The 16,111-nt window shown below is 47.0% G+C and overlaps 1 protein-coding gene across 1 annotated transcript in view; it reads right to left on the bottom strand.

The window, feature by feature from the left end:
- LOC122923022 overlaps positions 1 to 16,111 on the bottom strand; it is a 93,434-nt gene that overhangs the window by 1,007 nt on the left and 76,316 nt on the right. The window contains exons 8-9 of the mRNA XM_044273809.1: positions 2,234 to 2,287; positions 8 to 76 (exon numbers count right to left, since the gene is read on the bottom strand). Of these exons, the coding sequence (XP_044129744.1) occupies positions 8 to 76; positions 2,234 to 2,287 (123 nt within the window). The remainder of the gene's footprint in view (positions 1 to 7; positions 77 to 2,233; positions 2,288 to 16,111) is intronic.

The following is a 16,111-nucleotide window of genomic DNA, read 5'->3' as shown; positions in this document are numbered from 1 at the left end:
AAAATACCTCAGCATAATTGTGGATGCTGGTCTCACTTGTTGAGGACATCGGAGTTGAAGACCTCGTCATATCGTCCTATAGTGAAGACAGAGGAAAAGAGGCAAAAATCAGAAAACACTCCTGTAATTTGTCACATGTGACACATGAACATTACAGAGAGCTGGTGTAGAAGAGATGTTATAGAGAGGGCAGTACATACAATACCAGGATCCTGCTAAAACATATAGATAATAACTAATCCCGTATTATAGAAAATAAAAAACATAGTAACCAGAATCTTAAAGGGGTTTTTCGAGAGTTTGATGTTGATCATTTTACCATCTAATGATCCATAGATAGAAATAGGCAGACAGAGAGATAGACAGACAGATAGTTAGATATATTGATAGATATTAGATCGATAAATAGAGATACCTCAGAGATGTAAAACTGTGAGAGCTGGGATGTTGCTTTTGGGGGAATCCTGAAATAAAATTAGCGGTGAGTGTAATCCATAAGAATATAAAAGTTTTATATCGGATCTTCTTCTCCCTTTAATAACACAGACACATACGGGGGTCTGGTAAATCCCTTCAGCCCCTTCTTAGAAGATAATTCTTATCAGTTATAAAGTGGTTTTCACTATGACCGGCATTTCATGTTCTGCTAATTCTATAAGTTTCTTTTTTTTACATTTATATTTGTGAAATTTCAGTTTAGTAAAAAAAAAGAAAAAAAAAGTGGAAGCGGATTCTTATAGTCTGTTCTTGGAGGATATGAAATCTATAGAACACTTCGGGTGGGAACATTACTTGGAAGAAGAGAGTTGTGGGGCTACCATCTAAGAACATAAGTAGGGTTTTTCTTCAGTTAGTAGGATCACCTATTCTATTAGTAAGGCCACGTTCACAGTTACGTGAATCTGATAGCCTGATCCATCTGACGATCAGGCTTCCGGAGCTCACAGTATCTGGCATTGTCGGAAACGACTGTATACTGCCAGATGCCCGTGATTCTGTCTGGTCGATTCATGGCATATATGCTGGAAAGCGTCCAAATTTCTGCTGGATCCCATTATAGTCAATGAAGATCCAGTGATACACAGTCATATCCGGCAATGCTGGGTACGGTGAGCTCCGGTAGCTTCATACTCAGCCGGTTTAGGCTACCGGATTCCAAACTCAACTGGGAATGGGGCCCAATATTCTTATTTCAAACAGAATAAAGATAACAAAATCTATAACATATATACATAAGGGTACTTTCACACTAGTGTTAAACTTTTCCGGTATTGAGTTCTGTCCTAGGGGCCCAATTGTAACGGGGTGCCGAAGGCGCACTCGGTCTCCCATCAGCCACAGACCTGCTGCTTAGCTTTGGGAGCGAGGATCTGTGTTTGACCTCGTTCCAAGGGCGGCTTTGCTAGCTGGGAGGCTCCCTGCTCCTAGGTCTGCCTTGAGCGCCGAGCTGATCACTCGGTGCTCGACTGGTCGATCTGTCGGTCATGTGAAGCTGTCCACGTCACATGTCCCTCACTCCCCACTATAAATACAGGCAGCCTTCTGACCCGGTCCGTTCATGTTCCGTATTTTGTCTTGTCTGTCTTCCCTGCACATATCCTAAGTAAGGGACTGTCGTCCAGTTGTCCCCTGTCATCAGGACTCGTGAGGCAAGTAGGCAGGGCCAGGGGGGAGGGTGGAGTGCAGTGGTCACTATCCTTCCCCCTGTGTGTGTGTGGACGTGACCGTTACACCAATACTGGAAAAAAAACTGATCACTTTTGTCCCAATGCATTCTGAATGGAAAGCAATCCGTTCAGTATGCATCAGGATGTCTTCAGTTCAGTCACTTAGAGTATTTGGACGGAGAAAATACCGCAGCATGCTGTGGTATTTTCTCCGGCCAAAATTCCGGTTCACTTGCCTGAATGCCCGTCATTAATTTCCATTGAAATGTATTAATGCCAGATCCAGTATCAAGTGTTCCAGTAAAACTGATCTGTTTTCCAGGTCAGCGCGTGCGTAGACCTTTAAAAATTTGAAAAATAATAAACATCGGATCTGTTTTTCCAGAAGACACCGGATCCCGTATTGCAATGCATTTGTCCGATTGACCAGGATCATGATCAGTCTGCAAATGACATGCGTCTGCGCACAGTTTTCCTGATCAGGTAACTGAACTACCTGCCGGAATCAAACAACGTAAGTGTGAAAGTACCCTAACAAGTAAAATGCAAGACACAATAAATCTAACCTCCACTCTACATTCAAACCAGTGTCCTGGCAGCTCTGGGAATTGTGTCATAATCTGTGAAGACAAGATGAAAGAATATGATATAAAAATGACCATTTCTGAGTATGGTGTCAGTATTAGTAAGGGAAGGATAAAGAAGAAACGTAAATGACTTATGTGGGATACAACGTGTATGAGATTAGAAAATCATGGCTGCTTCTTCCAGACACAGAACAGTAGGTAACTATAACATTTTATAGAAGTCTTCACAACTGAATATCTATAGAAAATACCTCAGCATAATTGTGGATGCTGGTCTCACTTTTTGAGGACATCGGAGTTGAAGACCTCGTCATATCGTCCTATAGTGAAGACAGAGGAGAAGAGGCAAAAATCTGAAAACACTCCTGTAGTTTGTCACATGTGACACATGAACATTACAGAGAGCTGGTGTAGAAGAGATGTTATAGAGAGGGCAGTACATACAATACCGGATCCTGCTAAACCATTAAACATATAGATAATAACTAATCCCGTATTATAGAAAATAAAAAGCATAGTAACCAGAATCTTAAAGGGGTTTTTCGAGAGTTTGATATTGATCATTTTACCATCTAATGATCCATAGATAGAAATAGGACGAATGGATAATCTAGCAGGAACATTGCTGCATGTCCCGGCCAACATTTCGCCATAATACTCAAATACAACTTTTTCCCATATTAACCTCCTCAGGACCGCCGTACGCAGGATTGCGTCCTGCCGGCGGCCCTGCTCTTCTGGGTGGACGCATATACGCGTCCTCCCGCGAGAGCCGAGATTTCCTGTGAACGCGCGCACACAGGCGCGCGCGCTCACAGGAACGGAAGGTAAGCGAGTGAATCTCCAGCCTGCCAGCGGTGATCCCTCGCTGGCAGGCTGGAGATCTGATTTTTTTAACCCCTAACAGGTATATTAGACGCTGTTTTGATAACAGCGTCTAATATACCTGCTACCTGGTCCTCTGGTGGTCCCTTTTGTTAGGATCGACCACCAGAGGACACAGGTAGGTCAGTAAAGTCGCACCAAACACTACACTACACCCCCCCGCCGTCACTTATTAACCCTTTATGAACCCCTGATCACCCCATATAAACTCCCTGATCACCCCCCTGTCATTGATCACCCCCCCCTGTCAGGCTCCGTTCAGACGTCCGTATGATTTTTACGGATCCACGGATACATGGATCGGATCCGCAAAACACATGCGGACGTCTGAATGGAGCCTTACAGGGGGGTGATCAATGACAGGCGGGTGATCACGCATATACACTCCCTGATCACCCCCTGTCATTGATCACCCCCCTGTCATTGATCACCCCCCTGTAAGGCTCCATTCAGACGTCCGCATGTGTTTTGCGGATCCGATCCATGTATCCATGGATCCGTAAAAATCATACGGACGTCTGAATGGAGCCTTACAGGGGGGTGATCAATGACAGGGGGGTGATCACCCATATACACTCCCTGATCACCCCCTGTCATTGATCACCCCCCTTCAAGGCTCCATTCAGACGTCCGCATGATTTTTACGGATCCATGGATACATGGATCGGATCCGCAAAACACATGCGGACGTCTGAATGGAGCCTTACAGGGGGGTGATCAATGACAGGCGGGTGATCACCCATATACACTCCCTGATCACCCCCCTGTCATTGATCACCCCCCTGTCATTGATCACCCCCCTGTAAGGCTCCATTAAGACGTCCGCATGATTTTTACGGATCCATGGATACATGGATCGGATCCGCAAAACACATGCGGACGTCTGAATGGAGCCTTACAGGGGGGTGATCAATGACAGGGGGTGATCAGGGTGATCACCCCCCTGTCACTGATCACCCCCCCTGTAAGGCTCCATTCAGACGTCCGTATGATTTTTACAGATCCATGGATACATGGATCGGATCCGCAAAACACATGCGCACGTCTGAATGGAGCCTTACAGGGGGGTGATCAATGACAGGCGGGTGATCACCCATATACACTCCCTGATCACCCCCCTGTCATTGATCAACCCCCTGTAAGGCTCCATTCAGACGTCCGCATGTGTTTTGCGGATCCGATCCATGTATCCATGGATCCGTAAAAATCATACGGACGTCTGAATGGAGCCTTACAGGGGGGGTGATCAGTGACAGGGGGGTGATCACCCTGATCACCCCCTGTCATTGATCACCCCCCTGTAAGGCTCCATTCAGACGTCCGCATGTGTTTTGCGGATCCGATCCATGTATCCATGGATCCGTAAAAATCATACGGACGTCTAAATGGAGCCTTACAGGGGGGTGATCAGTGACAGGGGGTGATCACCCTGATCACCCCCTGTCATTGATCACCCCCCTGTAAGGCTCCATTCAGACGTCCGCATGTGTTTTGCGGATCCGATCCATGTATCCATGGATCCGTAAAAATCATACGGACGTCTGAATGGAGCCTTACCAGGGGGGTGATCAATGACAAGGGGGTGATCAGGGAGTCTATATGGGTGATCACCCCCCTGTCATTGATCACCCCCCCTGTAAGGCTCCATTCAGACATTTTTTTGGCCCAAGTTAGCGGAAATTTTTTGTTTGTTTTTGTTTTTTCTTACTAAGTCTCATATTCCACTAACTTGTGTCAAAAAATAAAATCTCACATGAACTCACCATACCCCTCACGGAATCCAAATGCGTAAACATTTTTAGACATTTATATTCCAGACTTCTCACGCTTTAGGGCCTCTAAAAAGCCAGGGCAGTATAAATACCCCACATGTGACCCCATTTCGGAAAGAAGACACCCCAAGGTATTCCGTGAGCGGCATATTGAGTCCATGAAAGATTGAAATTTTTGTCCTAAGTTAGCGGAAAGTGAGACTTTGTGAGAAAAAAACAAAAAAAATCAATTTCCGCTAACTTATGCAAAAAAATAAAAAATTCTATGAACTTGCCAGGCCCCTCATTAAATACCTTGGGGTGTCTTATTTCCAAAGTGGGGTCACATGTGGGGTATTTATACTGCCCTGGCTTTTTAGGGGCCCGAAAGTGTGAGAAGAAGTCTGGGATCCAAATGTCTAAAAATGCCCTCCTAAAAGGAATTTGGGCCCCTTTGCGCATCTAGGCTGCAAAAAAGTGTCACACATCTGGTATCGCCGTACTCAGGAGAAGTTGGGCAATGTGTTTTGGGGTGTCATTTTACATATACCCTTGCTGGGTGAGAAAAATATCTTGGTCAAATGCCAACTTTGTATAAAAAAATGGGAAAAGTTATCTTTTGCCAAGATATTTCTCTTACCCAGCATGGTTATATGTAAAATGACACCCCAAAACACATTCCCCAACTTCTCCTGAGTACGGCGATACCAGATGTGTGACACTTTTTTGCAGCCAAGGTGGGCAAAGGGGCACACATTCCAAAGAGCACCTTTCGGATTTCACAGGCCATTTTTTACACATTTTGATTGCAAAGTACTTCTTACACATTTGGGCCCCTAAATTGCCAGGGCAGTATAACTACGCCACAAGTGACCCCATTTTGGAAAGAAGACAACCCAAGGTATTCCGTGAGGGGCACGGCGAGTTCCTAGAATTTTTTATTTTTTGTCACAAGTTAGAGGAAAATTATGATTTTTCGTTTTTTTTCTTTTTTCCTTACAAAGTCTCATATTCCACTAACTTGCGACAAAAAATAAAAAATTCTAGGAACTCGCCATGCCCCTCACGGAATACCTTGGGGTGTCTTCTTTCCAAAATGGGGTCACTTGTGGCGTAGTTATACTGCCCTGGCAATTTAGGGGCCCAAATGTGTGAGAAGAACTTTGCAATCAAAATGTGTAAAAAATGGCCTGCGAAATCCGAAAGGTGCACTTTGGAATATGTGCCCTTGCCCACCTTGGCTGCAAAAAAGTGTCACACATCTGGTATCGCCGTACTCAGGAGAAGTTGGGGAATGTGTTTTGGGGTGTCATTTTACATATACCCATGCTGGGTGAGAAAAATATCTTGGTCAAATGCCAACTTTGTATAAAAAAAATTGGAAAAGTTGTCTTTTGCCAAGATGTTTCTCTCACCCAGCAGGGGTATATGTAAAATGACACCCCAAAACACATTCCCCAACTTCTCCTGAGTACGGCGATACCAGATGTGTCACACTTTTTTTGCAGCCTAGGTGGGCAAAGGGGCACATATTCCAAAGTGCACCTTTCGGATTTCACAGGCCATTTTTTACACATTTTGATTGCAAAGTTCTTCTCACACATTTGGGCCCCTAAATTGCCAGGGCAGTATAACTACGCCACAATTGACCCCATTTTGGAAAGAAGACACCCCAAGGTATTCCGTGAGGGGCATGGCGAGTTCCTAGAATTTTTTATTTTTTGTCGCAAGTTAGTGGAATATGAGACTTTGTAAGAAAAAAATAAAAATAAAAAATCATCATCATTTTCCGCTAACTTGTGACAAAAAATAAAAAGTTCTATGAACTCACTATGCCCATCAGCGAATACCTTAGGGTGTCTACTTTCCGAAATGGGGTCATTTGTGGGGTTTTTCTACTGTTTGGGCATTGTAGAACCTCAGGAAACATGACAGGTGCTCAGAAAGTCAGAGCTGCTTCAAAAAGCGGAAATTCACATTTTTGTACCTTAGTTTGTAAACGCTATAACTTTTACCCAAACCATTTTTTTTTGCCCAAACATTTTTTTTTTTATCAAAGACATGTAGAACTATAAATTTAGCGAAAAATGTATATATGGATGTCGTTTTTTTGGCAAAATTTTACAGCTGAAAGTGAAAAATGTCATTTTTTTGCAAAAAAATCGTTACATTTCGATTAATAACAAAAAAAGTAAAAATGTCAGCACCAATAAAATACCACCCAATGAAAGCTCTATTAGTGAGAAGAAAAGGAGGTAAAATTCATTTGGGTGGTAAGTTGCATGACCGAGCGATAAACGGTGAAAGTAGTGTAGTGCAGAAGTGTAAAAAGTGCTCTGGTCATGAAGGGGGTTTCAGCTAGCGGGGCTGAAGTGGTTAATAATAGATTCTGATAAGAAGTCTCTTGTTTATGACTGTTTCCATATATATCTCCCATAATCTATAACAGAGAGAGGCCAAGTACAAGCACCGCCGCCTCTCAACCTGGAAAGAGGGACTAGAAAAACCATTTTGATAAGAATTAATTACATAGGTTTATTTTAAAGAACCGTTGCATTCATCTCATTCCTAGGCCACAATGTAAGTGTAGTACCGCAAAGGGGGCACTACAATTCCTACACCTAGCTGTTATCTCTAATGGCTAGCAAAGAATCCGCCGAACATTTGAACATATGCAATGTTCGCGGGCGCCATATTCTTTTGCATTGCACCGAACTTTGACCCATGACACATCCATCAGATAGGACAGGACAGCCAATTGAGACATTTCAGCACATGGACATACCCCCTACCGTATCAATAAACCTGATCTGGCAGACATTTTACATTCAGTCTTTTGCCAGTGTAGGGAGAGGTTGCTGTGTGGAGCAGGGACAGGCTGTTAGGGACGCCAAACGCTAGCTAATAGGGCCACAAAAGTCCTTTTAAGGACTGGTATAGGTGTGCTATCGATAGGTGTGATATAAAGAGGAGTGTGATATACTTATAATATACTTTCTAACATAGAAAGTATATTATTGTACATTTGTACTGTGCAGCAGTTGTGTGCGGTTCTGCTGCGATACTGCAGCTACATAGAGGGACAAACGGTATCGGAACAACTAATTGCAACGGCTGTGATATACCTGTAGACAGTGCCATTTTTATCCAGTGACCTCCTAATGTACCTCCAGCCACATAATGACAAGTTCTTTTCTGTGAGGTGAATGCCTAATTGTTGGGGACCGTACTCCCGTGGCCAAAAATAAAACATTTCTAGGCTCCAGCAGGGCACATTTTTGAGAGTTTCCCTTTAATACGCATAAAAATGGCCCCTAATTAAAATACATATTTTTGTGGGAATTGTTGCCAATGATCCCCCTCTGGTATATCACTGTACATGTGGTGGGACTATTTGTGTACTTCTAGTAAGTGTTTTCTGGCTACAAATATGACCTGAAGGTTTTTCAGGTTCGCCTGCCATTAAAGTGAATGTCCCGGACGTTGTTCGTCCATCACTAGCAGAGAAAATCTTTGGACAGAATGGAACTTACCATCCCATTCTTCCTCCTTTTAGGCAGAAGTGAGCTAGTCCTGTTTCCTACCAAGGGAGGAGTTGCAGGAAGCTGTGGGGAGTTGAATTGAGAGTCCAAGGAACCAGACATGAAGCAGTGTCATGGTCTTACCTTCTTACTGTTCTCCTTCGTTTGACATGTGCTGGCGGCCATCTTGGTTTCTGGGTTTCTTGTAGCCTCCCACCCTGCGGCTTCTCCTTCCCACTGGGAGGAGCTGGATGCCTAGCTCATATATATAGGAGGTCTGTGGCTTCAGTTCCTTGCTTGGTCCTCCTGTGTTCACATGCTTCTAAGACTGCTACTGCTTCTGGTTCCTGATCCTGGCCTCGTCTGACTACCCCGTTGGTTCCTGATCCTGGCTTCGTCTGACTACCCTGCTGGTTCCTGATCCAGGCTTCGTCTGACTACCCTTTTGGTTCCTGACCTCTGTCTACGCAAGACCCTGCTTCGGTTTAGCCATCCGTTTGGACTTTTGCTTACAGCTTGATTTTCAATAAAGCCTTCTTATTTCCACTTATCTCTTGTTGTACGTCTGGTTCATGGTTCCATGACATTAGGACCAAGCCATGAATTTTGACGGTACAGGGCCATCCTCGCTACCTACGCTGGTTGCCAGACTTGATCAGCAGGATCACCTGTTGGGTCGGTTCGCTGTGGCGTTGCAAACCCTGCTTGAACGCACGGCTCATTTAGCTTCCGTTGCCGATGGGTCGGTTGTCGCTCCTGGGCCCGCTCCTACTGCCGCTCCGGTTGTTGCGCCAGAGTCTACCCCGACACCTGTTGCTGCGCCTGCGGTGTCTCGGGGTATGACCGGTTCTGCCCCCCTTCCACAGCGCTTTGGGGGAGAGCCAACTCAGTGCCGAGGTTTCCTTAACCAGGTGGGCATTTATTTCGAGTTGCTGCCACATGCCTTTCCTACTGAGAGATCAAAGGTGGGCTTCTTGATCTCGCTGCTCTCGGACAAGGCCTTGGCCTGGGCCAGCCCTTTATGGGAGAACAACAATCCGGTGGTTGCCGAGTTTTCCGGTTTTGTTGCTTCTCTTCGGAAGGTATTCGATGTGCCGGCTCGTGCTGCCTCTGCTGCGAAGCTCCTTATGTCCATCAGACAGGGTTCACGATCCGTAGCTGAATACGCCATTGAGTTTCGTACCCTGGCAGCAGAGGTGGGCTGGAATAATGAGGCTCTGGTCGCTGCTTTCTCTCATGGTCTCTCGGATGCCTTGAAGGATGAGGTTGCAGCTAAGGACCTACCAGTGGAGCTCGAGTCTCTTATTTCTTTCCTGATTTTGATTGACACCAGACTCAGGGAGCGACCTTCCTTTAAGGAGAGCCTGCGGAGGTCTTCTAACAGATTGGCGCCTACGTTTGCTGTCCCACCCGTGCCTCCCTCTCCTCCCACGCCTCCTGGGGATGACTTGTCTGGGGGTGAACCCATGCAGCTGGGGTTTGCTCGCCTGTCCGAGGGGGAGAGGGTACTCCGGAGACGCGAGGGCCGATGCATGTACTGTGGTCTCGGTGGGCATTTTCGGTTGGCATGTCCGAACCGTCCGGGAAACGCTCGCACCTGAGATCCTGTCGGGGGCAGATCTTGGGTGGAGTCTCCTCGTCCCCGGTTTCCCGTGTTGACAAACCACTGATCACTGTTGTCCTCTCCTGGGTCGGGGGCTCGGTGACGACCCAGGCGTTGGTGGACTCTGGTGCTGGTGGTTTGTTCATCGATAGTGTGTTCGCTGCCGCCAATTCCATTCCTCTGCAGCCTCGAGGTTCCCCACTGGCTCTTGAGGCGATAGACGGCAGACCCCTTCTGCCGCCACACGTGACTCATGAGACCCTTCCAGTGGGGATAGCCATTGGTGCCGTTCACAGAGAGTCGGTCTGTCTCCAGGTGATTTCGTCTCCACACTACTCGGTGGTCTTGGGGTACCCCTGGCTCCAGAAGCATAATCCGACTTTCGATTGGAGATCGGCCGAGATCCTCTCGTGGTCACCGCAGTGTGGGGCTAGTTGCATCCATGGGCCTGTCAAGTTGCTGTGTACTTCCTCGGACTCTCTGTTGCCTCCTGAATACGAAGAGTACCGGGATGTATTCGATAAGGTGCGCGCGGTTGCCCTACCTCCGCACCGCCCATACGATTGTGCCATAGAGTTACAATCTGGTGCCGTTCCTCCTCGTGGCAAAGTCTATCCACTGTCGGTAGCGGAGAATGAGGCCACGGAGGAGTACGTGAGGGAGGCGCTTTCACGCGGACACATTCGCAAATCCTCGTCCCCGGCAGGGGCTGGATTTTTCTTTGTGAAAAAGAAGGGCGGTGAGTTGAGGCCTTGCATCGATTACAGGGGTCTCAATCGCATCACGATCAAGAACGCTTACCCGATACCCTTGATTTCCGAGCTGTTCGATCGCCTCAAAGGGGCCACGGTCTTTACCAAACTCGACCTGAGGGCGGCATATAACCTGGTAAGGATCAAGGCGGGCGATGAGTGGAAGACCGCGTTTAACACCAGGACCGGTCATTATGAATCCTTGGTTATGCCCTTTGGGTTGTGCAATGCGCCCGCAGTCTTCCAGGAATTCATCAACGATGTTTTCCGTGACCTGTTGCAGCAGTGTGTGGTGGTCTATTTGGATGACATCTTGGTATATTCTGAATCCATGGAGGCCCACATTATGGATGTCAGACGAGTGTTGCAACGGTTACGAGAGAACAGGCTGTTCGGTAAGCTTGAGAAATGCGAATTTCACCGATCCCAGGTAACCTTCTTAGGTTACATCATTTCCGCTGAGGGGTTCTCCATGGATCCTGAGAAGGTTTCGGCTGTCTTACAGTGGCCCCAGCCCAGTGGTCTCCGTGCCCTGCAGCGCTTTTTGGGCTTCGCCAATTATTATCGGAAGTTCATCAGGGACTTTTCTATGCTAGCCAAGCCTCTCACGGATCTGACCAGGAAGGGCAGTAATTTCCAGGTCTGGCCGCTCGAGGCCATCCGAGCTTTTGAGGCTCTAAAGTCCGCCTTTGTGTCGGCTCCGATTCTGTCGCATCCCAACCCTGGGTTGCCCTTTGTCCTCGAGGTGGACGCGTCTGAGACGGGAGTAGGCGCCCTTCTGTCTCAGCGTAGAACACCAGAGGGTCCTCTGCTTCCTTGTGGGTTTTACTCCCGGAAACTGTCTTCCGCGGAGTGCAACTATCAGATTGGTGACAGGGAGTTATTGGCCATCGTGCAGGCCCTTAAAGAATGGAGGCACTTGCTCGAGGGTTCGGTGGTTCCGGTTCTCATCCTGACGGACCACAAGAATCTGACCTACCTTTCTGAGGCCAAGAGATTGACACCACGTCAGGCCAGATGGGCTCTGTTCTTGTCACGTTTTAATTACGTGGTCTCCTACCTACCCGGTTCCAAGAACATCAGAGCGGATGCCTTATCACGGCAGTACTCCGAGCTGTCCGGGGAGGAGTCGATTCCGACTTCGGTCATACCTCCGAATCAGATCCTGGCCGCCATTCGCACCAGCCTGACCTCTCCCCTGGGTGAGCAGATTTTGGCGGCTCAATCTGGTGCTCCCTCTGGGAGACCCAACGGCAGGTGTTTTGTGCCTGAGGAGTTGCGCACTCGGTTGTTGCGAACCTACCATAACTCCAAGGCCGCGGGGCATCCTGGAAAGAATCAGCTGTCCTGGGCTGTTTCACGTCTGTTCTGGTGGCCTTCTCTACGTTCCGACATTGCCGCATATGTAGCGGCATGCTCCGTTTGTGCCCAGAGTAAGTCCCCTCGGCACCTTCCGTTGGGCCTTTTGCAACCCATAGCCACCGGGGAGCGCCCATGGTCACACCTGGGGATGGATTTCATTGTGGACCTCCCTGCATCCCGAGGCCATACGGTCATTCTCATGATTGTGGATCGGTTTTCCAAAATGTGCCACTGTGTTCCTCTCAAGAAGTTACCCTCTGCACAAGAGTTGGCCACGATTTTCGCCAGGGAGGTCTTCCGGTTGCACGGTTTGCCCAAGGAGATTGTGTCGGATCGGGGGAGTCAGTTTGTGTCCAGGTTCTGGCGCGCCTTTTGCTCCCAGTTGGGGATTCATCTCTCTTTCTCCTCGGCCTACCACCCTCAGTCCAATGGGGCCGCAGAACGATCCAATCAGGCCTTGGAGCAATTCCTTCGTTGCTATGTCTCCGATCACCAAGACAATTGGGTTGACCTCCTGCCTTGGGCTGAGTTTGCCAGGAACACGGCGGTGAACTCTTCCTCTGGGACGTCTCCCTTCATGGCCAATTATGGGTTCCAACCTGCCGTGTTACCGGAGGTATTCTCTCCCCAGGATATTCCGGCTGTGGAGGATCACCTTTCCGTCCTACGTGCTTCTTGGGTACAGATACAGAGGTCCCTTGAGGTCTCTGCGCAGCGCCAGAGACTCCAGGCTGATCGCAGACGAGCACCCGCTCCTTCCTACCAGGTCGGAGACCGTGTATGGTTGTCCACCCGCAACCTCAACCTTCGAGTGCCCACTCCCAAGCTGGCGCCTCGCTTTGTTGGTCCCTTCCGAGTGCTTCGCAGGGTAAACCCGGTAGCCTATGCCCTTGCGCTTCCTCCTGGCATGCGGATCTCCAACGTGTTTCATGTCTCCCTGTTGAAGCCATTGGTGTGTAATCGTTTCACTTCCTCGGTTCCTCGGCCCCGTCCGGTCCAAGTGGGTAATCGTGAGGAATATGAGGTGAGCAATATCCTGGACTCACGCCTGGTCCGCGGTCGGTTGCAGTTTTTGGTCCACTGGCGTGGTTATGGTCCAGAGGAGCGTTCCTGGGTTCCCTCCGCAGATGTCCATGCTCCTGCTTTGCTCCGAGCCTTCCACGCACGCTTCCCTCAGAAACCGTTCCTTACTCCGTGGAGGAGGGGCCCTTGAGGGGGTACTGTCATGGTCTTACCTTCTTACTGTTCTCCTTCGTTTGACATGTGCTGGCGGCCATCTTGGTTTCTGGGTTTCTTGTAGCCTCCCACCCTGCGGCTTCTCCTTCCCACTGGGAGGAGCTGGATGCCTAGCTCATATATATAGGAGGTCTGTGGCTTCAGTTCCTTGCTTGGTCCTCCTGTGTTCACATGCTTCTAAGACTGCTGCTGCTTCTGGTTCCTGATCCTGGCCTCGTCTGACTACCCCGTTGGTTCCTGATCCTGGCTTCGTCTGACTACCCTGCTGGTTCCTGATCCAGGCTTCGTCTGACTACCCTTTTGGTTCCTGACCTCTGTCTACGCAAGACCCTGCTTCGGTTTAGCCATCCGTTTGGACTTTTGCTTACAGCTTGATTTTCAATAAAGCCTTCTTATTTCCACTTATCTCTTGTTGTACGTCTGGTTCATGGTTCCATGACAAGCAGTGAGCGGAACGTTGTTCCCTCCTGCAGCAGAAGTCTTCTAGGAGGAGCAGATTTTGGTAAGCTCCCTGACTCCTTGCAGTTCAAAAACAGTATAATGAGGGGGTCAACAGCCAAAAGGCACCCCACTTAACGGTACCAGAACCTCTACAAAGTCCAGTAACTAGAGACATAAAGCAAAGTATACAAGTTTACCTGCTATTTTACCCTTAGCCTGCTGGAGCCAAGAGAAAGATCGAGTATTGTCTGGAGGACACAAGTTTATTGCACGTTTATTCAAGTAACAACCGTTGAAGTTTACCAAGTCTGGACTCTACTTATTCCACCAACTACAACTCCTTTGTTGCTACGGAGCCTAACTCCAAGGACCGACAGTATTCAGGTAGGAGCACCGTGACACAAACTATAAAGGCCACAGCACCACTCTCCATTTCTAAACACTGGGACCCAATCGGCCCTTGGGCGCTGCATTTAGCAAATGTATTGAATATCAAACATGAAAATGAGAGCAAAGAAAGACACAATAGTCTAAGGCAGACAGATAGATCGGTAGATAATTAGATCTAATATCTATTAATATATCAATAAATAGAAATACCTCAGAGTCATAAAAGTGTGAGAGCTGAGATGTTACTTTAGGGGGAACCTGAAATAAAATTAGTGGTGAGTGTAATCCATAAGTATAAAAGTTTTACATCAGATATTCTTCTCCACCCTTTAATAACACAGACACATACGGGGGTCTGGTAAATCCCTTGAGCCCCTTCTTAGAAGATAATTCTTATCAGTTATAAAGTGGTGTTCACTATGACCGGCATTTCATGTTCTGCTAATTCTATAGGGAATTATTTCTTACATTTTTAATTGTGAAATTTCGGTTGGAGTTTAGTAAAATAGAAGCAGATTCTTATCGTCTGTTCTTGGAGCACATGAAATCTATCCACACATCTATAGGACCCTTCAGGTGGGGACATTACTTGGAAGAAGAGTTGTGGGGCTACCATCTAAGAACATAAGTAGGGTTTTTCCTCAGTTAGTAGGATCACCTATTCTATTAGTAAGGCCCCATTCACAGTTAGGTTTGGAATCTGGTAGTCTGATCCATCTGAGGATCAGGCTAATGGAGCTCACAGTATCGGGCATTGTCGGATACGACCATCTACCACCGGATGCCCGTGATTTTGTCTGGACGATTCATGGCATAGATGCCGGAAAGCATCCGGATCTCTGCTGGAGTAAAATGGAAGACAAAATAAATCTAACCTCTACTCGATATTCAAACCAGTAGCCTGGTAGTTCAGAGAATTCTGTCATAATCTGTGAAGACAAGATGAAAGAATATTATATAAAAATGACCATTTCTGAGTATGGTGTCAGTATTAGTAAGGGAATGATAAAGAAGAAACGTAAATGACTTATGTAGGATACAACGTGTATGAGATTAGAAAATCATGGCTGCTTCTTCCAGACACAGAACAGTAGGTAACTATAACATTTTATAGAAGTCTTCACAACTGAATATCTATAGAAAATACCTCAGCATAATTGTGGATGCTGGTCTCACTTGTTGAGGACATCGGAGGTGAAGACCTCGTCATATCGTCCTATAGTGAAGACAGAGGAGAAGAGGCAAAAATCAGAAAACACTCCTGTAATTTGTCACATGTGACACATGAACATTACAGAGAGCTGGTGTAGAAGAGATGTTATAGAGAGGGCAGTACATACAATACCAGATCCTGCTAAATCATTAAACATATAGATAATAACTAATCCCGTATTATAGAAAATAAAAAACATAGTAACCAGGATATTAAAGTTTTTTTTCCGAGAGTTTGATATTGATCATTTTACCAGCTAATGATCCATAGATAGAAATCGGACGAATGGATAATCTAGCAGGAACATTGCTGCATGTCCCGGCCAACATGTCACCATAATACCTCATTAACTAATCCCTTACTATAGTAAATAATGAAAAACGTCCTAACCAGAATCTTAAAGCGGCTTCTCGAGAGTTCGATATTGATGGCCTATCCGACAGGACATTAACATCTGATTGGTAAGGGTCCATCTCCCAGCACCTCCAGTCGGTCAACTGTTTGAAGTGGCCGCTGCGCTATATTGAGTGCTGCCGCCTCCTTACAGCGTACCAAGCACAGCGCCGCACGTTGTATAGTGGCTGCGCTTTGAAGCCATTCCCCTGACGAAGCCATTGGGCGAAACGCAGTGGATAAGTGAGGGACACTGGTGTTGCAGAGATGTATTAGATAAGCAATTGGTATATTATTGTTCTATATATGC

This window comes from Bufo gargarizans, unplaced genomic scaffold (genome assembly GCF_014858855.1).
Source record: "Bufo gargarizans isolate SCDJY-AF-19 unplaced genomic scaffold, ASM1485885v1 original_scaffold_1160_pilon, whole genome shotgun sequence".
In the NCBI taxonomy this organism is placed as follows: Eukaryota; Metazoa; Chordata; class Amphibia; order Anura; family Bufonidae; genus Bufo; species Bufo gargarizans.
The sequence above is the reverse complement of the archived record's forward strand: the minus strand, read 5'-3'. Positions and strand labels throughout refer to the sequence as shown.